The sequence below is a fragment of the Colossoma macropomum genome, unplaced genomic scaffold (genome assembly GCF_904425465.1).
Source record: "Colossoma macropomum unplaced genomic scaffold, Colossoma_macropomum, whole genome shotgun sequence".
NCBI classification, from domain to species: domain Eukaryota; kingdom Metazoa; phylum Chordata; class Actinopteri; order Characiformes; family Serrasalmidae; genus Colossoma; species Colossoma macropomum.
The window spans coordinates 13752922-13770484 of NW_023494810.1; the positions used below are offsets into that span (position 1 = coordinate 13752922).

General features: G+C 38.0%; 1 protein-coding gene across 15 annotated transcripts in view; it reads left to right on the forward strand.

Annotated features, from left to right (window-relative positions):
* Window positions 1–12760, forward strand: part of znf740a (zinc finger protein 740a) — a 32161-nt gene extending 19401 nt beyond the window's left edge. For 5 of the 15 annotated variants that reach the window (XM_036559185.1, XM_036559188.1, XM_036559184.1 and 2 more), the window contains 7 exons: window positions 237–320; window positions 1850–1933; window positions 3217–3300; window positions 5949–6032; window positions 8456–8539; window positions 9665–9783; window positions 10450–10646. In XM_036559185.1, the coding sequence (XP_036415078.1) occupies window positions 237–320; window positions 1850–1933; window positions 3217–3300; window positions 5949–6032; window positions 8456–8539; window positions 9665–9783; window positions 10450–10626 (716 nt within the window). In that variant the 3' untranslated portion in view covers window positions 10627–10646. Of the gene's footprint in view, window positions 1–236; window positions 321–1849; window positions 1934–3216; window positions 3301–5948; window positions 6033–8455; window positions 8540–9664; window positions 9784–10449 lie in introns of all 15 variants that reach the window. The other 10 variants (XM_036559189.1, XM_036559193.1, XM_036559198.1 and 7 more) reach the window with 7 other exon arrangements.
* The last annotated feature ends 4803 nt before the right edge of the window (window positions 12761–17563 follow it).

Genomic DNA, 17563 nt, shown 5'->3' on the forward strand with positions numbered 1-17563 from the left:
TGTACAATAGTCTTTCACTTGACCTGCCAGTCTTTAGGTGAGTTTGCATGGAATGACCCTGTTGCCTATATTCGTCTTGAGTTTATTATTATTATTATTATTGTAGGCATCAGTATTATTATTATAGGCTGCCACAAAAACAGTTTTCAAGACGTGTTGAGCTTATTTGGGAATTCGTGACCTTTCCAAATCCAAATATCGTTTATCATATTCTAATACTAGTACTCTGCATTTAGGGGTGAAGCCATTTGCTTGTACCATGTGTGATATGAGGTTTTTCCAACGCTACCACCTCCAGAGACACAGCATCACCCATACGGGTATGTGTTGTCTCTTTGTACCCCATACAGTCAACTCCAATGCAAGTTTTAAGTGACCTTTTTTGTGATTATTTTTGTAATCCTCAAATGCAGTGGTCACTCTGGGTATCATAGTTGCTCGCTTAAATCAGGAGGGATCTAATTTTTTCACAGTTTGCTCCACTTACCTGTAATCTTGCAGGATTTACTCATATATTTATTCTTTAAGGTTGGATTAGTGGTAGAGTTTAAACCATCCTTGATTATGCCTCTTTCCCACACACTCTCGTCCACACCAATGCTTTTTGTGCTTTTCTTCAGCAATATTGCTCCTAATGCATGAGAATCTGACAGGTTATAAAAAAAAATGTCTTTTACCAAAAAGGGACTGAAGAGAAAGGGCTGTGGTAGTTTTTGAAAGAATCTCTGTATTTTTGCTTTTAGTGCAGTGGTGTGGTTAAATATTGTAAATTGGCCTCAGCAAATTGTTCATGTGTGTATTTTTACTAGGGCCTGATCAATGCTATCAGATGATGTTGACAACTCATGATTTTATCATTGTCAGCAAAAATATAGCCTGTAACACACTGATAATAAACGACTCCAATCCCCTGATTAACTATATTAACTGTTAAATCTCAACATCATGATCAAAATAACAAAAACATGTGAAATGTATCTAAACTCCACCTTTAGTATGAGAACTTTTAAGAAGAGCTTCCCTTGAAAACATTCTATTAGATCATTAACAGAAACCAAACTCACAAAAAATGTGATTCTTATATATAAATAATGTTAAAGTGCTGTTTGGGTTCAAGAGTTGTCACAACTTGGAACTAACATTGTATAAGCGTTGTGCGACTAAAACTATTGTAATTGAGTATAAAATTGAAATCTGCGAAATAAATACAAATTATATCGGCCAGAGAAATTTTTAGCTCTTAAAAAAATATAAGGCACAAAATTTTCACGTCAGCTGGGTTCTAACTTTAACATAACACCACTGTCTTAATCTTATGTCTCTAATGTGTCCACTTATGTCTCTGAAGCAACCAATTATGAGAAGAGGTTGAAAACAGAAGTGCCATTCTTCAATTTTTCATGAAAAAAAATTAGAAGTAGGAAAAAAACTGTGACAAAGTGCCGTTACTAGGGAAAGGTGGAGTATTTGGAACAGTTTAACCATGGCTTCTTATTGTAGCTTTTGTTCTTAACTCTTTATAGAAGTTAATGAGTTTTTTTATGAGAAGTCTTTGATTTTGTGGGTGGGCTCACACTGGGTACCGTATAGTTTTCCACAGTTACTTGATCAAAAGGTTCTGAGATTTTAAGAACTATGGTGCAGCAATGAATTATCACTTAAGTGCTGACCTTATTTTAATTTTGGAAGAAATGGAAAGCATGGGTTGTCACTGATGAAAACTTATCTCTTTCAAACTCCACTTTTAAAAGTATTGTACAAGAGAGCCGTGTTGACAGTAATGAATGCTTTAGCGTGTATTTTTGCAGTAGAGAATGCACATGACTAATATTTTGCTCTGTGCATTTAGGAGTGAAGCCTTACGCTTGTTCCATGTGTGACATGCGTTTTTTCCACCGTTACCATCTGCAGAGACACAGCCTCACTCACACTGGTATGTGTCTTTACACCTTACCCCCTACTGTCTGAAGACAGGCCACACAGATGAAATCTGAGCACTGTTGCCAACTTAACAAAAAAACATGCATTTTAAACCTACCAGTTGTGTAATTGTTATTGCAGTTTCAATTTGGCATAAGTCATACCTTCATAAGCACAGTATGGTTTCTATATGAATCCCTTGGGATTTAAAATAGAAACTGATTGTTGATTGCATTCAAGTTGGCAACACTGTCATGAGCACAGCATGCTTAATCAAATCATCCTCTATAGTCTTGCTGTATGATGTCCTTAGTTTTGCCTGTAATTATTCTTATATTGTACAGTACTGTGCGAAAGTCAGATACCCCATTTCATTTATTTGATTTATAGTTAAAATGGCCACTAAGTACAAGTTATTCATTTTTCAGGAGATATTTCTGAGAAGATTAGATATAAAATAATCCACTTGCTTAATGAAGGTCAAAAGTTAATAAGTGCTGAAAAAAAAACAGGAGTTTTCAAAACTGGAGTTAAAAAAAATATTAAACGGTACAGAGAAAATGTGACAACTGTGCAAGAAGTGGTAGAAATTCAAAAATGAGAGAAAAGGGGAAAAAAAACACCACTTTTGCTTCAGATCTGAAAAACATCCACAGTTTCTGTCCGTCCTTCCACTGTGAGAAGACAACTCCGTGCTATGGGTCTGAAAGGATGTGTAGCTTTCAAGAAGCCTCACTGAGAAAAGGAGACAGACACATCAAACAAAAGCTGAACAATGGACTGACCAGCCCGGAGTCCAGATCTCAACATCACTGAATGTGTTTGGATTACTTCAGAAACTGATCAACCAGCTTTTAAGACTGAACTTTGGAGGTGTGAAAGAATATCCGTACATATTTCTATGACCTGAAAGCGAGTCTCCTAAAAAGAATGGAAGAAAGGGGTGGACACAATAAATACTGAAAAAATCATATTATGTTTAGTTGTTGAGGCTTCTGTGTAATTTTCCTTGTACTTAATGGTCATTTTGACTTGAAATTAGATATATGAATGGTGGTCTCTGCCTTTTGCACAGTACTGTTTGTAAGTGTTTATTGTTGATATCTTTGTACCAGTAGCAAAGACCCAAGGTGCAATTTAAAAATGATAATGTTTGCTTTTTTAGGGCAAATATAAACACAGTTTAATTATAACTGCTTTCACACTACTACAGTGTCCATCTCTTGTTCCATGGGGACATTTTGTAAATTAGTTCTGTAGCCATATGGCTAATACAGTTATCCTTTTTGCACTTAGGGGTGAAGCCCTACGCTTGTAACATGTGCGACATGCGTTTTTTTCAACGCTACCACCTACAAAGACACAGCCTCACCCATACGGGTAGGTGTCGTCTCTTCATAACCCTAGCATTCAATTCACATAATCCTGTGTATTATTATTATTATTGCAAAAGTGAAACGGCAACAAACTCGAGTTTGTAGTTCTCGAACATCTGCTTATACCAGTTCTACATTGCCCCACAGTTAAATCAGTTTGGCAAAAAGCAAAAATCATCATTTTCAGCTTTTTTTTATATATACACTATATGTCCAAAAGTATCCAGACAGCCCTTCTGAGGAGTGAATTTAGCTATGTAAATGTGCACCCATTGCGCTCTGAAGCAGCTGCACATGAGCCAAAGGCAGGGGTTGCAACCTAAATGTTAAGAAGAGCGATTTTGTCTTTCAACAGAAATCAAACCACCTTGAGAGCCACAACGTTTTATGTCCATTTTACCATCTCGGCTGTAAATATGTCTTAGTATGTGCTAATGTGCTAGTACAGGCAAAAAATTTAATGTAAACGAAAACACAGACTTACTTTGCTCTGTTTTAAGCTTTAGCTGAGCTATAGCTGCTTTTCTCGCATCTCCGGCAGGAAACTTTTCCTCAAAATAAGAATAGTTTCTTGTGCAATGTCTCTCAAAGGCTAAAGTCGGCTTCTCATTCACCAGCTTTGTGTTTGAATTTTTCTGTTCCACCTTGTGTGAGGTGTCAGAATGTAACTGCTGCACCATTTAAGGTGGAATGGAAAAATTGGAACGAGAAGCAGGCGAATGAGAAACTGAGTTCAGCCTAGCGACTTTTTAGTGTTTGACAGTTTTTCGTTTCAGATTAAATGTATCAGGAAACTAGTTGGAGTGATTATAAACGCAAATAAGTCCATTCGTCTCCAAATGATCGACGTTTGTCTTAAATCTTTGTCTTCACGTTTTCGTTAGCTACCAGCTAGGCGAGGTTGTTGTCTGCGTTGCTATGGTGACCAGCAGTCTCCATGCCAGCCTTCAGGGTTAAAGAGTGAATTAGCAGTTACACAATAACTCCAGCGTTTAAGACCATTTATTGTTAAAACTGTGTTAGAACGATCAGCAGAGCTTTATTTTACTGCAAAGGAGGAATATTTCATTTTTACCTAAAAATCGAATTCTGCTGTGGAGCTGCAACAGGGCAGTAAAAGAACCGCATGTTGCCTACCCCTGGCCACCATGCCCAGTGCTGAGTGTGAGCTAGAGGGGTATAAAGCCCTCCCGGCATTGGGCTGTGGAGCAGTGGAACTGCATTCTTTGGAGTGATGGAGCTCCATCCAGTACCTCTGGATGCCTCCAGAACTGATCATCCAACATCAGTTTCTGACACCACTAATGCTCTAATGAATGCTGAATACGATCAGGTCATCACTGCAACTTTCCAACATGTAGTGTAAAGCCTTCCCAGAAGAAAAGCTCGAGTCTACAAACTTTTGGACATATACTGTAGCTTATGTTAGAGCTGTACAGTTATGACCAATTTTAATTCTTTTGACTGATATTGTGATCCTTATTTGTGATGATTAGACATAGCATATGTCATATTTGGATGATATTTCTAATTAGGTATTAGTTGGGTATCTAGTAGAATTTAAGTGGGGGTTTTCCTTCTCTGGTTTTTTAGTCTTGATGTTGTCTCGATTGGCTTAAATGAAGTTGATCACAGTAAGAAACTTCAGATGTGGCCTACAGCCTGAGATGATGGCTCTCCTCTTATGGAAGTATGGACAGCAGCTTATTGGAGAAATTTTGTTTTGTTTGAACTGTTATAAACCACGTGGTTGATGATGTACACGTGTTATTGTACGAGGTGCAATGATCATGAATATTTGTGGCTGATTCTAGTTGTGATACTTTGACCTATTTTTATCAGCCTTTTTATTGTTGCCATTAGAAACACACTTGTACCGGGACTTTCACTTAGCCACATTTGCAACATAGATAGCATTACGTGCTGTAATGGGCCAAATCTGGCATTTGAAACACTTAAAAGAATATTTAGTTGCCTGTTTATATAGCTGCTATTTAGCTCAACGAGTCGTGTAATTATGCTACGTCATTTTGGTACAACTGTGGAGGCAGCATTCAAATACAGTGCGAGTGCTCTTACCTGCCTCATTAGTTATCTCATAAACTGCAACACAGATCAGCCAAAATCAAAATAATAAATTACCAGATTGTTTGTGTGGAGCAGAAATCAGCCAGTTCCGATCTTGACCGATTCCAATTTTGGCTGATTTCATCATTCATCCATAGCATTTATGGTTTGGTGGAAATGCGTCATGTAGAATTTGTCAGCGCATGTAAAAGATCAAGACAGTTATCTAGAGTTACAGCACATGAGTAATTGTTTTCATTATCTTCTTTGTTTACAAAAAGCAGATCTGTAGACAATTAAGGTTTTTTTTCAGACTGTGGTTTTAACTCAAGAGCTAAAACTTGATGTGGCGCACCAGAATGTAAAAAAGCCAAATAGGTAATTGAGCTGAAATACAAAGGCCGTTTAACACACAAAACTACTTTTACTTTTTTCTTTTCTCTTTTCTTTTTTTTGTTTAAATTGTGTGGGTATATGTTTTGGCTATCAGATATCTGGCTCACCAGTGAAAGATATTATGCCAGAATCTATGTATTCAGAAAGGAAAGGTTATACATGTGAACTGTTGGTGCTTTGTGTATTTAGGGGTGAAGCCATATGCTTGCTCGATGTGCGACATGAGATTTTTTCAGCGTTACCACCTGCAGAGACACAGCCTCACTCATACGGGTATGTGTCGTCTCATCTCACCGCCCTTGTCTGTTAATTATACACATAAAATGCAAACAAACTGCTTTTGAGTTGAGCTGAAAAGACATGCTTTGAATATTTTGATAATTGAGAGAGATAAGGCTAAAACACCCAGTACTGATATACCTTATGTTTACTGCCGTTTGCAATGGGCAGATATTAGCCGTGAAGGCCCTAAATGTACATAGCAACTGTAGTGCAGTGAAAATGAGTCACTCTTGGATGCTTGGTGGATCGCAGTTTCAGGTTGCGCAATCTCAAGATCTTGTTTCAGTGGAACTCAGTTTATTCACAGGTAGGTTAGTGGAAATGTGCATTTGAAAGTATTGTGGAAGTTCCAGAACAGTTATTCTTTGTTAAGCATTTGTTATATATATATATATATATATATATATATATATATATATATATATTTTTTATATATATATATATATATATTTTTTTTTTTATCAAAGTATTATAATTATAAATGTCCATACTTTAGTATACATGTCTAAATGAAATAAAATGAGCGTAAATATATGCAGTCTATAAGTATTTGGACAGTAAGAAATTTTTGTTGCTTTAGTTCTTTGGTGCTCCAGCACACTGACTTGGTGAAACAATGGCTATGCAGATAACATAAGGCAGGAAATTACCTTTTATTCAAGGGTACATACATCTATTTGGGTGCTGCATATGTGAATCACAATAAAATGTTGTGTTTGGTACTTGATTATACTATTTTGTGCAGTCACTAACTTTCTACAATCTGTGACTCAGTACTAGACAGACTTTGACAATCCCTGGTGATGCTCTGTCTGGTCTGTCATACAGCTGCTTTCAGTTCTTTTTTTCACCTTTATTTCTGACGGCTGCAAGTTAACTGCTCAGTGGGTTTCGGATCAGGTGATTCAGATCAGTTTGATTGTTTTCCTCTGAAGCGATCCTCAGCTGTTTTAACAAGTTTTTCTCAGGGTTTTTAACTTTGTGAAATGCAGGCTAATGAGTTTTGAGGCACAGATTACACTTAAACACCTCAAGTGGTTCTTACTTTTTTTTTTTTTGATGTCCTTGTGTCAGTATCGAGAAATTATTATCCAAGTTGCATTCATTGTAATTTTTATCAATATTTTGGGCTGATCCGATTGCTGTCTGATTGTGAAAGGCCAAATATAAATGCAGCCAAGTGTGCCGAAGACTGCTATCTGATCACTCAAAACAGGAGGTAATTTGAGACTAAGGCTAGGTATCGAAACTTGGTGGTGTTATGCTAACAGCAGGTTTGTTTTCGTACTACGAAGTATCAAAAAGTCAGTACTAAATTTTGATCTTATCAGCATCTGTGTACTTGTTCCTAGACTAGGTTTGCTACCTAAAGTCCATTTTGCATGCATGTTATTCAAGTCAGCCATTCTTGATTAGTTTTAAGTCCACTGTGGTCAGTAAATAAACCTACTTTTTGCAACTTGCTTTCATTTCTGCTTTAAGCCAAGCCCACTTTCTGCTTGTAATTTAAAACATGGTGGTACTTAAATAGTCTGTACTTTCACTAGTGAAATTACTCACTGATGAGTCAGTCATTTATCAGGGGTGACTAAACAAAAACTGCATGCAGCAGCTCCTGCCACCATTTAGAGGAAAATTAAGAGTTTCCTAATTTGTTTTTTATAAAATGCAGAACTGCAAAACCAATTTTTGTCACGCATCATTTCATATTTGCGCATGACAGGATAAGCAGCACAGATGCAAATTGACTGTCTGTGTCTGTCTAACCAAGATGAATTTATGTGGCTGAGTGTAAATAGGCTCTATATTGTCACCGTTGGAATGAAACCTTGTATCTCCATTTTTGCTGTTTTTCTTTCTACATAATTTGAAAATGCCAGCTGCTGTTTACGCTGTGTCAGAATTTCATGATGAACGGAACAATAGAAATAGTCCAAAATGACTTAGAATAAAATCTTCTGGTTTGATCTCTGAGGTCAGGCTGGTGTGGTGTAGTGTAGTGTTTTTCCAGACATCATGCATGTTTTGGAGGATGTCCATGATCTACCAGGTTCGCCAAGATCACCAGCGCATTGTAGCTTCTTAATGTTCCCGACAGTCCATTTTGACAAGTGTCACATTTAGAATCACCTCTAGAACTTCTGTTTGCTGTAGTGTGCATGAACAAACGACGGGCTGAAAAACTAACTGTGGTCCACTTAAATGAGTGGACTGTATATGAGAAGGACCTTGATAGTTTATAGAAGTCCTAAACCTGCCGTGAAAGCGGACAGTCTCAGTTTCAGTCATTGTTTCTTCTCAAGTCCAGTGTCCTTAAAATTCTCACTGTCCAAATACTTCTGCACTGTGTACAGAGTTTTGCTTTGAATGTTGTGTGCCGAGGTTCACTGAGTGTTGGTGCTCTGTGCGTTTAGGGGTGAAGCCGTATGCTTGCTCGATGTGTGACATGCGGTTTTTCCAACGTTACCACTTGGAAAGACACAGCCTCACTCACACTGGTATGTGTTCTTTCCCTGTACCCCTTTCTGTGAAAGCAGCTCCTAAAATGAAACATTTGGACTGGAAATAGTAGATTGTATACTGAAGTTAGTCTTGCTTCACGTTTTAGTTTATTTACTTATTTATTTATTTATTTAACATTATTGTATGTTTAAATATTGAATTAGAATATACTTAGGCCAGTAATCTAGAGGGCTGGTGATGCACTTAACAAGAAAAAAAATGGTATTTTTTTTCCATCATAGAATTTTTTTTTTCTTAACGTGCCAGTATGTTCACTTTTCTAAATAAGCTGTGGTGAATTGTTGGGGAATTTGGGGAGTACATTTAGATCATGCCCCCCCGGAGCACTAAACTTGCCCCAGCGTGCCACTTTGTATTTAACGTGGACAATGTCGGCCCATAATTCTTTGCTGAATATTAGCCTTCACTACAAACTCGAGTTTGGATGAAGTCTTTTTGTGTTGTCCCCTCTCAAAGAGCAACTGTTCTCATTCTGATCTGTTTTGTTGCTAATTGTGAAAAATTGACTGTCTAGTTTCAGTAACTAATGACACTCTTTTAAGCAGTGATGCACCGAAATGAAAATCGTCAACTAAAAACCGAAACCGAAAGCTGACGGTAAATAAAAATGGTTTACATAAAGTAAACTTACTACATTTACTAAACTGACTACAGTACATAGTTTACAGTATGTGCCATGAAATCCAGCATTCTTAGCAGCATTGATTTCAGCCATATCTGCAGTTTGGCAGTCGTTTTTCAGTTTTTCACCATTTCATAATATGAGGCTACAGATGGTGATGGTGTGATTGCACATGATATCAAACCTGTGCTAGAGACGGTCTTGGGTGTTTTATCTCCTCTTAATGTCGTCAAATAATTTTTAACAGCCAATGTTTTCACTGTCGATCTGCTGCTCAAACAGGTCAAATGTATGCGATGCAAACAGTGTTTTTAAAGTCTTAGATTTTGACGCTTTGGTAATCTTGGTCAAAATTTCGGTGCATCTCAGCTTTTTAATTACTGCTGTTTTGATAAGACATACACTGTGTGCTATAGTGATTTGAGTTGTGAGGGAAACACCATGTATATTAATTAATGATGGCTTCTGTGTCCGCCAGGCGAGAAGCCGTTCGCATGTGACATGTGTGACATGCGCTTCATCCAGAGGTATCACCTGGAGAGGCACAAACGCGTACACAGCGGAGAGAAGCCTTATCAGTGCGAGCGCTGCCAGCAGGTAAGACACTGTTTACTCGTACACACTTTGACTGGCAGGTCGGTCACATTCCTAAACATCATTTTCGCTATCTGAGCTGGTTTTTGACCTCAGTTCTAAATGTTTATATGTAGCTCTGGCAACCTTAAGTTTTTCTCTTTCTTTTTTTAAACACTCAGTTCTAAGTTTTAGTAGATAGTAGTAGACACTGAATCGATTCCAGGTTTCGGTACCAGCAGAGAATGCTGGACGTAGTTTCGTAAAAAAACAAAATTAATCTGATTCTGGAACTGTTTGAGCCTAAAATATTACAGAATTGCTTTTAGCACAACATAACATAAAGCAATATACAGAAAATTAGGTTCTGACATGAGCTACAGTTAACTAGTTAAACATTATAATAGAGAAGTGTAATAAAGCAAACATCTGTACTAAGAATTTTCTTTGTTGTGAAGGAGTTTAACGCAAATAAAAAAAGACAGTACATTATGTTTGCATTAAAAGCACATTGAAAGGTTCATTTCTCAAAAAAAAAAATACTGCATATACCAAACATTCATTTGATTAAAAAGCAACACCTGTCGCTCAGCAGCTCTTTTAAAATACAAAAGATTTCTTCCGTTTCTCTGTGTATTTATGTGTTTGTTTTATTGTTCTTCTTTTTCCTTCTGTTTCTTTTCCTCGCAGAACTTCTCGAGGACAGATCGGCTGTTGAGGCATCGGCGGCTGTGCCAGGGAAGGGGCGTGGCTAAAGTTGAGGCTCAGCCCTGCTGTGAGCCCCGCCCCTACCCCCAGGAGCCCCCTCCAGCACCCCCGGCCACCTGGAGCCCCCTGCATCCGCCCCCGGGCCGACTGGCAGTGTGACATTCCAATCTAAACCTCTGAGATAAACCCCTAAAACAAAAACAAAACGCGAACACCCCCGCCTCTCTCACTGCCGCCTCGCACAGTGGCGCCACCCACTGGCCCAGACTGATATTACAGAAGGATGAGTCAGAGATGAATCTCTACCTTCTCTACCTTCTGTTACATTATTATTTGGAGAGAGTGTTCGTTTTGGGGTTGTTTTATACTTTAAAATGAATTATTTCACTTTTTTTTTTCTTTTTTTTTGTCTTCTTTTTTTTTTGTAAAGATATTTTGACCGTTTTTGGTGGTACGTGAAAGAAGGGAACAAGAAAACGGGGTCAGGAGACTCAATCGAATCAGGGAAGAATGCCTGAACTACAGCATTTCGCAAAGAAACAGTTTGGTCTGCTCACCAGAATGGGAAGATATGAGGGATTGTGCGATGGTGCAGAACGAAGAAGGAATACAGACTTAAACGGCTGCCATTTACACATTTACGTTCATTCTGCTGGACCTAAAGCGAAAACAAGAACATCTTATGTGACGTATACTGTAATACGCCACCATTTCGTCTCCAGTACCTGAGCATGCTGAAGACTCAGGAAATGTCCTGCGAGATCTGTCCACAGTACTTGTGAAAAATGGCACAATATAGTTCCATAACATTACTCACTTCTTCATACATTAAACAACTTTTAAACTCCGCTTATAACTGTTCAATATTCTGACCTAAGGATGCATTTCAAGGATGTAAATGTAACTCTGTTAACTGGTTTGTAGTGTAACATTTATCTAACGTGGTGGAAATGGCACAAGTGATGATATGCGGTGCAGGGACGCACACCTGTCCATCTCCAGCAGCTCACAATATTCACATTACTACTACATAACGTGTTGCTGTCAGTGACGATGTATCTACTTAGCAAGTGACGCAAAGACGGAAGCTCCAAAAAGACGCTCAACACCACATACGTATTTATACGTTTAAAGACTTTGTGGCCTTAGGATGTGATCATTTGTTCATTTTGAACTTTGTTTTGAAATGCGGTCACTGCCTAAACGTTTTTCTTCCCTTAAAGCTGTCAGTGTAACTTTACCTGCCTTCTCTACAAGTACTGCTGTGCTGAATTTTCCCTCCGTCAGTAGTTTTTTGATGATAACTATAAATGTCACTGATTAGTTTGACCAGTATCAAGCAAATTTCCAGTATGGTACAGTGTTGTATTATCTCATTCTTCACAGGCCCTGTACTTTCTTTTACGTATACCCAGAGGTTACGTTCCTCCCAGAGGTCTTTAGATGTGGACCTTGAATCCAGTTTCTGATCCTGGATGTTGTACGTTCTGGTAGGTGGCCAATCAGTTACATCAACAGTTTAGTGAATTACCACAGTTTACAAGATAAAGGACCAGAAACTTGATTCAAGGTCTGGATTTGAAGATCTCTGATAGCTTGTTCAAAGGAAAAGGGTTTTCTTAAGTGGAACGAACCAATGACAAAGACCCTTAGATAGTTGTACCAAATGGTTTATGGTCTGTAACTGTTTCTTAATCCTGTTAACCTCAAACTTCATCAGTTTCTGTGCTTCTTTTATGTACTTGTTGGTACTGATTACCATACCGATCTGTCCGTCAAGCAAGCCCCTCCCACATATGATAATCTGGCAGATAGGATGTAACAGGGGTAGACGCCAACTGCCCAGAACACACAAACGTTGCCACGTTTCTATGAATTTTTTTTTTTTCTTTTGTGTGTATGTATGCTTATATATCAAAAAACAAAATGGACTACATCTTCTCTTAGTTCTGTAGCAACATGCTGTGTGTATTTTTAATAACTTTTTTTTATTTCTAATATAAATTTAAAACACTGGAGCGAAAAAGTGAAAAAAAACTATAGACTTTTTTGTTTTTATATAAGAGAAAATAGTTTGTAGTCTTTAGACAAAGCCTCTCTTCAAAACGGCAGTCTGAACAGATTGGAATGATATTTCGTCACGGTCCCTCCAGAATGTTTGGGTTCTAAGCAAATATGAGGGGAAAAAAAAAAAAGTTATTTGAATTGGTAACAAAGTCATAGAGAACCTTTCCCACCACACTATTTTAGTGAATTATATGGTTAGAAATACTAGGGGAAAATAAAACTGCATCAGTAGTAGCTAACAGTAGTTTTTTATTTTATCTTGCATGCCATTTGCAGTTATCACTGTAAGAACTTATATTGATTTTGTTTTTTCTTTAAAAAAAAATGTTGTATTGATAATTATTGTAAAAATGGGCAAGTGAATCCAAAACAACCTTGTGATCCAATTAGTTTTCATTGTGTGGAGTGAGGAGAGGGGCTTCCATTATGCAGAAATAAAATCCTTCAAAAGAAAAACATGACTGAATGTTTTTGAAAGTGCTCTGCGAAAACTTGGAGGGGACTGAAAGTGGGAAGGCAGCGGCCGCGAGTTTGTTCGGCTCCATAGTTGATGTTAGCCGACGGCTTGTGGTCACCTTAACCACAAAATTGCTTGATATTTTTGAAATCGTTTGGAACATCTGGTTTCGCCTTGTATCTCCACCTTGCTTGTGTACAGTCAGAGGCTGTAGCTCCTTTGTTGATGTTCGGTGTATGTCATCCATCCAGTCCAGGTGAATCCAATCCAGAGTTCAGCTCCAACACACCTAATCTAACACATCTGGTCCAGGTAATGAAAGTCCTTTGGGGCATCTAAACACTAGAGCCAGGTGAGTTGGATCTGTACTCTTCACGATGGTAGATCACCAGGACCACAGCCTGCTCTAGTCCTTCATCAGTGGTCAGTTACTGATCTCAGAGCTGCTCGTCTGGATATTTTTGTACACTAAAGTGCTTAAAAATCCCACGTCGCTCTGTCTGATAAACTCTTACCAGCACCACACATACTACCATGTCAGTGTCACTGCAGTGCTGAGAATGGACCACCACTCAAATAATATCTGGTCAACAGCGGCCCTGTTGTTAGAAACTGACCAATGACGAATAACTACACTCTGTAATTGTACACCTACATAGTGGACCTATAAGATCAGTAGAGCTCATGAAGTGGCCAGTGAGCGAAAGGGCAAGGTGGGTGTTTCTAATAAAGCAACCATTGAGTGGAACCTGGTAAGTGCTTCTGATGAAGTGACCAGTGAGTGGAAGGACAAGGTAGGTGTTTCTAATAAAGTGGTCTTTGAGGGGAAGCACAAGGTAGGTGTTTCTTATAAAGCAGCCAGTGAGTGTACATTGTACAATTTTGCTGCCCCCCAAGAGGGAGCTATTTTCTAGCATTCTTTCACTCTTAAAGTCCAAGGCCAAGAACCACAATTCCGCTTTCCCTTTCCACACCGTCATGGTTCTCAGCACTGAAGATGACCGCAGTACTGCAGCTACAGTGAAGCAGGACAAAGTTCTGAAAGCCATTATTTCAGCGTTTCAGGTGAGCAGAGTACCCTTAAACCACCCTCAGCTGTACCGTCAAATGTGATCTCAGTAGAACAGCACTGGCATATCTCAGTACACTGTATGTCCTAAAGTATCCAGACACCTTCTAATGAGTGAATGATGAGCTGAAGTGGCGTCTGTGATCCAGAACTGATCATCCACCATCAGTACCTGACCTTACTAATGCTCTTGTGGCTGAATGCAATCAAATCCTCACAGCAATGTTCTAACATATATATGTATACACATACATACATTGAATTGTTTTGTATTGAAAATGAACACCCTACTGATTTTTAATTCCCAGTAACAAAGTGATTTGCTTTTAACATTTGATTAGATGTTTTCTTACTCTTGCCTGTCAAATAACAATATCCTAGTGCTATTACTGCCTATTTTAACACATTTTTAAAATAAAATGTAGTAACTGTTTCCAGAATTAAAGTTGAAGAGTTCAGTGAAGCGGCCGCTAGGGGTCAGTAAAGAGCTGCAGATCACAAGAGGATGCAGAGCTCAGTGCTGTGTGTTTGGCTCTGAAAGTGAAACAGTGAGTGAAGAATTCAGTCATCAGTTACACTGAACTCATCATTTCATGAAGCGTTTAGTGGTGAAATGAACTGAACCTGACATTATGGAAAGGTCTGATCTGCACTGTGTTGATTTATAACAATGTTACCACAAGTAATACCACAAATCTCAGTTCCAAAAAAGTTGGCACCCTGTATGAAATGCTAATAAACACAGTAAGCAGTGATTACTTAAATTCTGTTTGACGTGTATTTAAGTAAAACCATTACAAAAACATGATTTTATATTTACCTTACGAACTTTGTTTTTTTGGTAAATACATGCACATTTGATGTCTGCAACACGTTCCAAAAAGTTCAAACAGGATCGTGTTTTCCACTGTGTTACATCACCTTTTATTTAACAACACTCCATAATTGTTTATTGGCTGAAGATACAAACCGATCCAGTTTTCAAAGAGATTTATCTTTGCCTTTCTTTCATAATATACAAGTCTTCAGCTGTGTAACTATATGGGGCCTTTGTTGTCGTACTTTGTGCTTTATAACGTGCCACGTTTTCAGTGGGACATAGATGGATCAGTCTACCACCTACACTCTGATTACACAGCCATGCTTAGGATTTTGAACTTTTTGCTGGTAACAGTCTGGATGGTCCATTTTTTATCCTATATTACATCCATTATTTCCATAAACAATCTCAAAGATTGACTCGTCAGACCACAACACACATTTCCACTGCGCATCAGTCCATTTCAAATGAGCTTGAGCTCAGAGAAGTCGGTGGCGTTTCTGGATGTTGTTGATATTTGACTTCTACTGTACAGAGTACAGACTTAACTCGCATTTGTGACAGACTGTGTTTACTGACAATGCTGTGTTAAAGTATTCTCAAACCCATGTGGTGATATACATATACACACAGAAGCAGGCCGGATTTTAATGCAGTGCTAAATTACATAAAATCCTTACAACCGCTTGTTGAAAAACGTTCTTGAATTGCCGTATTGTCACTGTCTCGGCTGTTTCTTGGATTCTTCTTTTACACCCAAGCTTTAATTTAATAATTTGAGATGTTTTTTGAAAATGTCATAATATTAATAAAAACCGAAAAACAACAAAAATGGAGACAGGAGGTTTTGTTCTGACAGCAGCAAAAAGTAAAACATCTTTTTGCTTAAATACAGGTCAAAGTGGATTAAACAGTTTCATTTTTTATTCGCATTTCACACACTCACACACCCAGCTTTTTTGAAATTAAGATTTGTATGCAAAAATATATCCATAAAATAATATATAACTCTCTATTTTAATGCTATTATAAATCCTACAGTATCTACTCAGCGGCTTGTTCCAAAAAGGACACTCTCCCCCAGCCGCTCTCCTCACTGATAATGAGATTGTTGCTAATTTATGGTAAGGGGTTGCCGTGATTATTACGCCAGGACTTTTATCTTTACAGCATTTCCTTTAATTTATATCTTTTCATTATGCTCGGCCTAAAGGACTTCATGGCTAATCCATTTCCTATATGAGGTTTATATGTAAAAGCTCCAGATTGATTTTCTCCCAGTTTTTACTGAATAATGTGTAAACTGTGTAGACATAAATTTAACTTTTTTGTATTCAGAGGTGTGAAGTACCTACTTACATTTACTCAGTTACACCTGCAGCACTGTGTAAAAGTCACCACACCTTCATTTATTTTTCAGTGTCAGGACAAAAAAGCCGAAAACACATATTTAACAGAAAATTACACGCAAACTTTTCATGCATCTTCCTATACTTGTATATTTCATAATAAAATGAAAATTATTATAACAGCTGCATATATAATCTCAATATATATGTACATATAAGCTGTGAAAAGAGCATAAATCAAGAAATAAATGGAAATATTGTTCACTGACATATTTAAATAATTAAATATTTAAACACAAACAGACAGTAACAATTCTAACTGTACTGGTATGTATTCAACCATGTATCAGACATATGTGATCTGTTTGTTATACATATGTGTTCAATATTTCATACTTACATATATGTACATACATTTTGAAATATATGCCTGACCCTTTATGGCAGGGGTGCACAGCTCCGGTCCTGGAGGGCCTGTGTCCAGCACAGTTTGGAGGGTTCCCTACTTAAACACACCCACTAAACCTGCCCATTAACAGATAAATGTAATCAGTTGTGTCTTAGTAGGTAAATCACCAAACTGTACTGGACACCGGCCCTCTAGGACCAGAGTTATGTGCCCCCGCTTTATGACATATGTCCATATATGCCCATATATTGGATTTCCATATGAGACTCCACCATTCAGCCAGCAGAGGGCACTTCTGCATCCCTGTGGGTCACTTGAGGAAACCACAGACTGAAATGGTCAGTCTAAATGTCCAGACTCCAGTCTCAGAGACTTTAGACATACATTCTATGATGTTCACTGAAACGCTTAACGTCACCATGCTGGATCTGTGAGGCAGCAAGTTTATAAAAGGTGCTACTGAGAGGACACGCCAGCTCAGCTCACATCCATGATTGAAACTGACACCAAAATCCACATATTTCAGCATGAATTGTGTATTATTTAGTGAGGAAGACGTTCTTCTTCCTCATATTTGTCAAATATTTTTTTCTTTTTTGTTTATGGCATCTCCATATGATTACTCTCCAATGAACTTGCACGTGTCTTCTGAGCCTTTATATGGAATGTTGATGATGGTGAAATAGTGTATAATTAGAAAATAATACATTTTCTTTGGGGACTATTTTAGCTCATAGTGCCCTGCTTGTATCCCTCCACCAGGAATGGATTTTTAAAAATATAAGTATTGGGCCAAAACCCTCTCAAAACAGAAAATCAGGCATCTCTCAGACATCAGGCAGTGTATTCATAACCATTTAATGTAATAACTTTCTGTGAGGGAGCTTTTAGAGGTGGAGTTTTACTGTCTACACCGATACTTAAG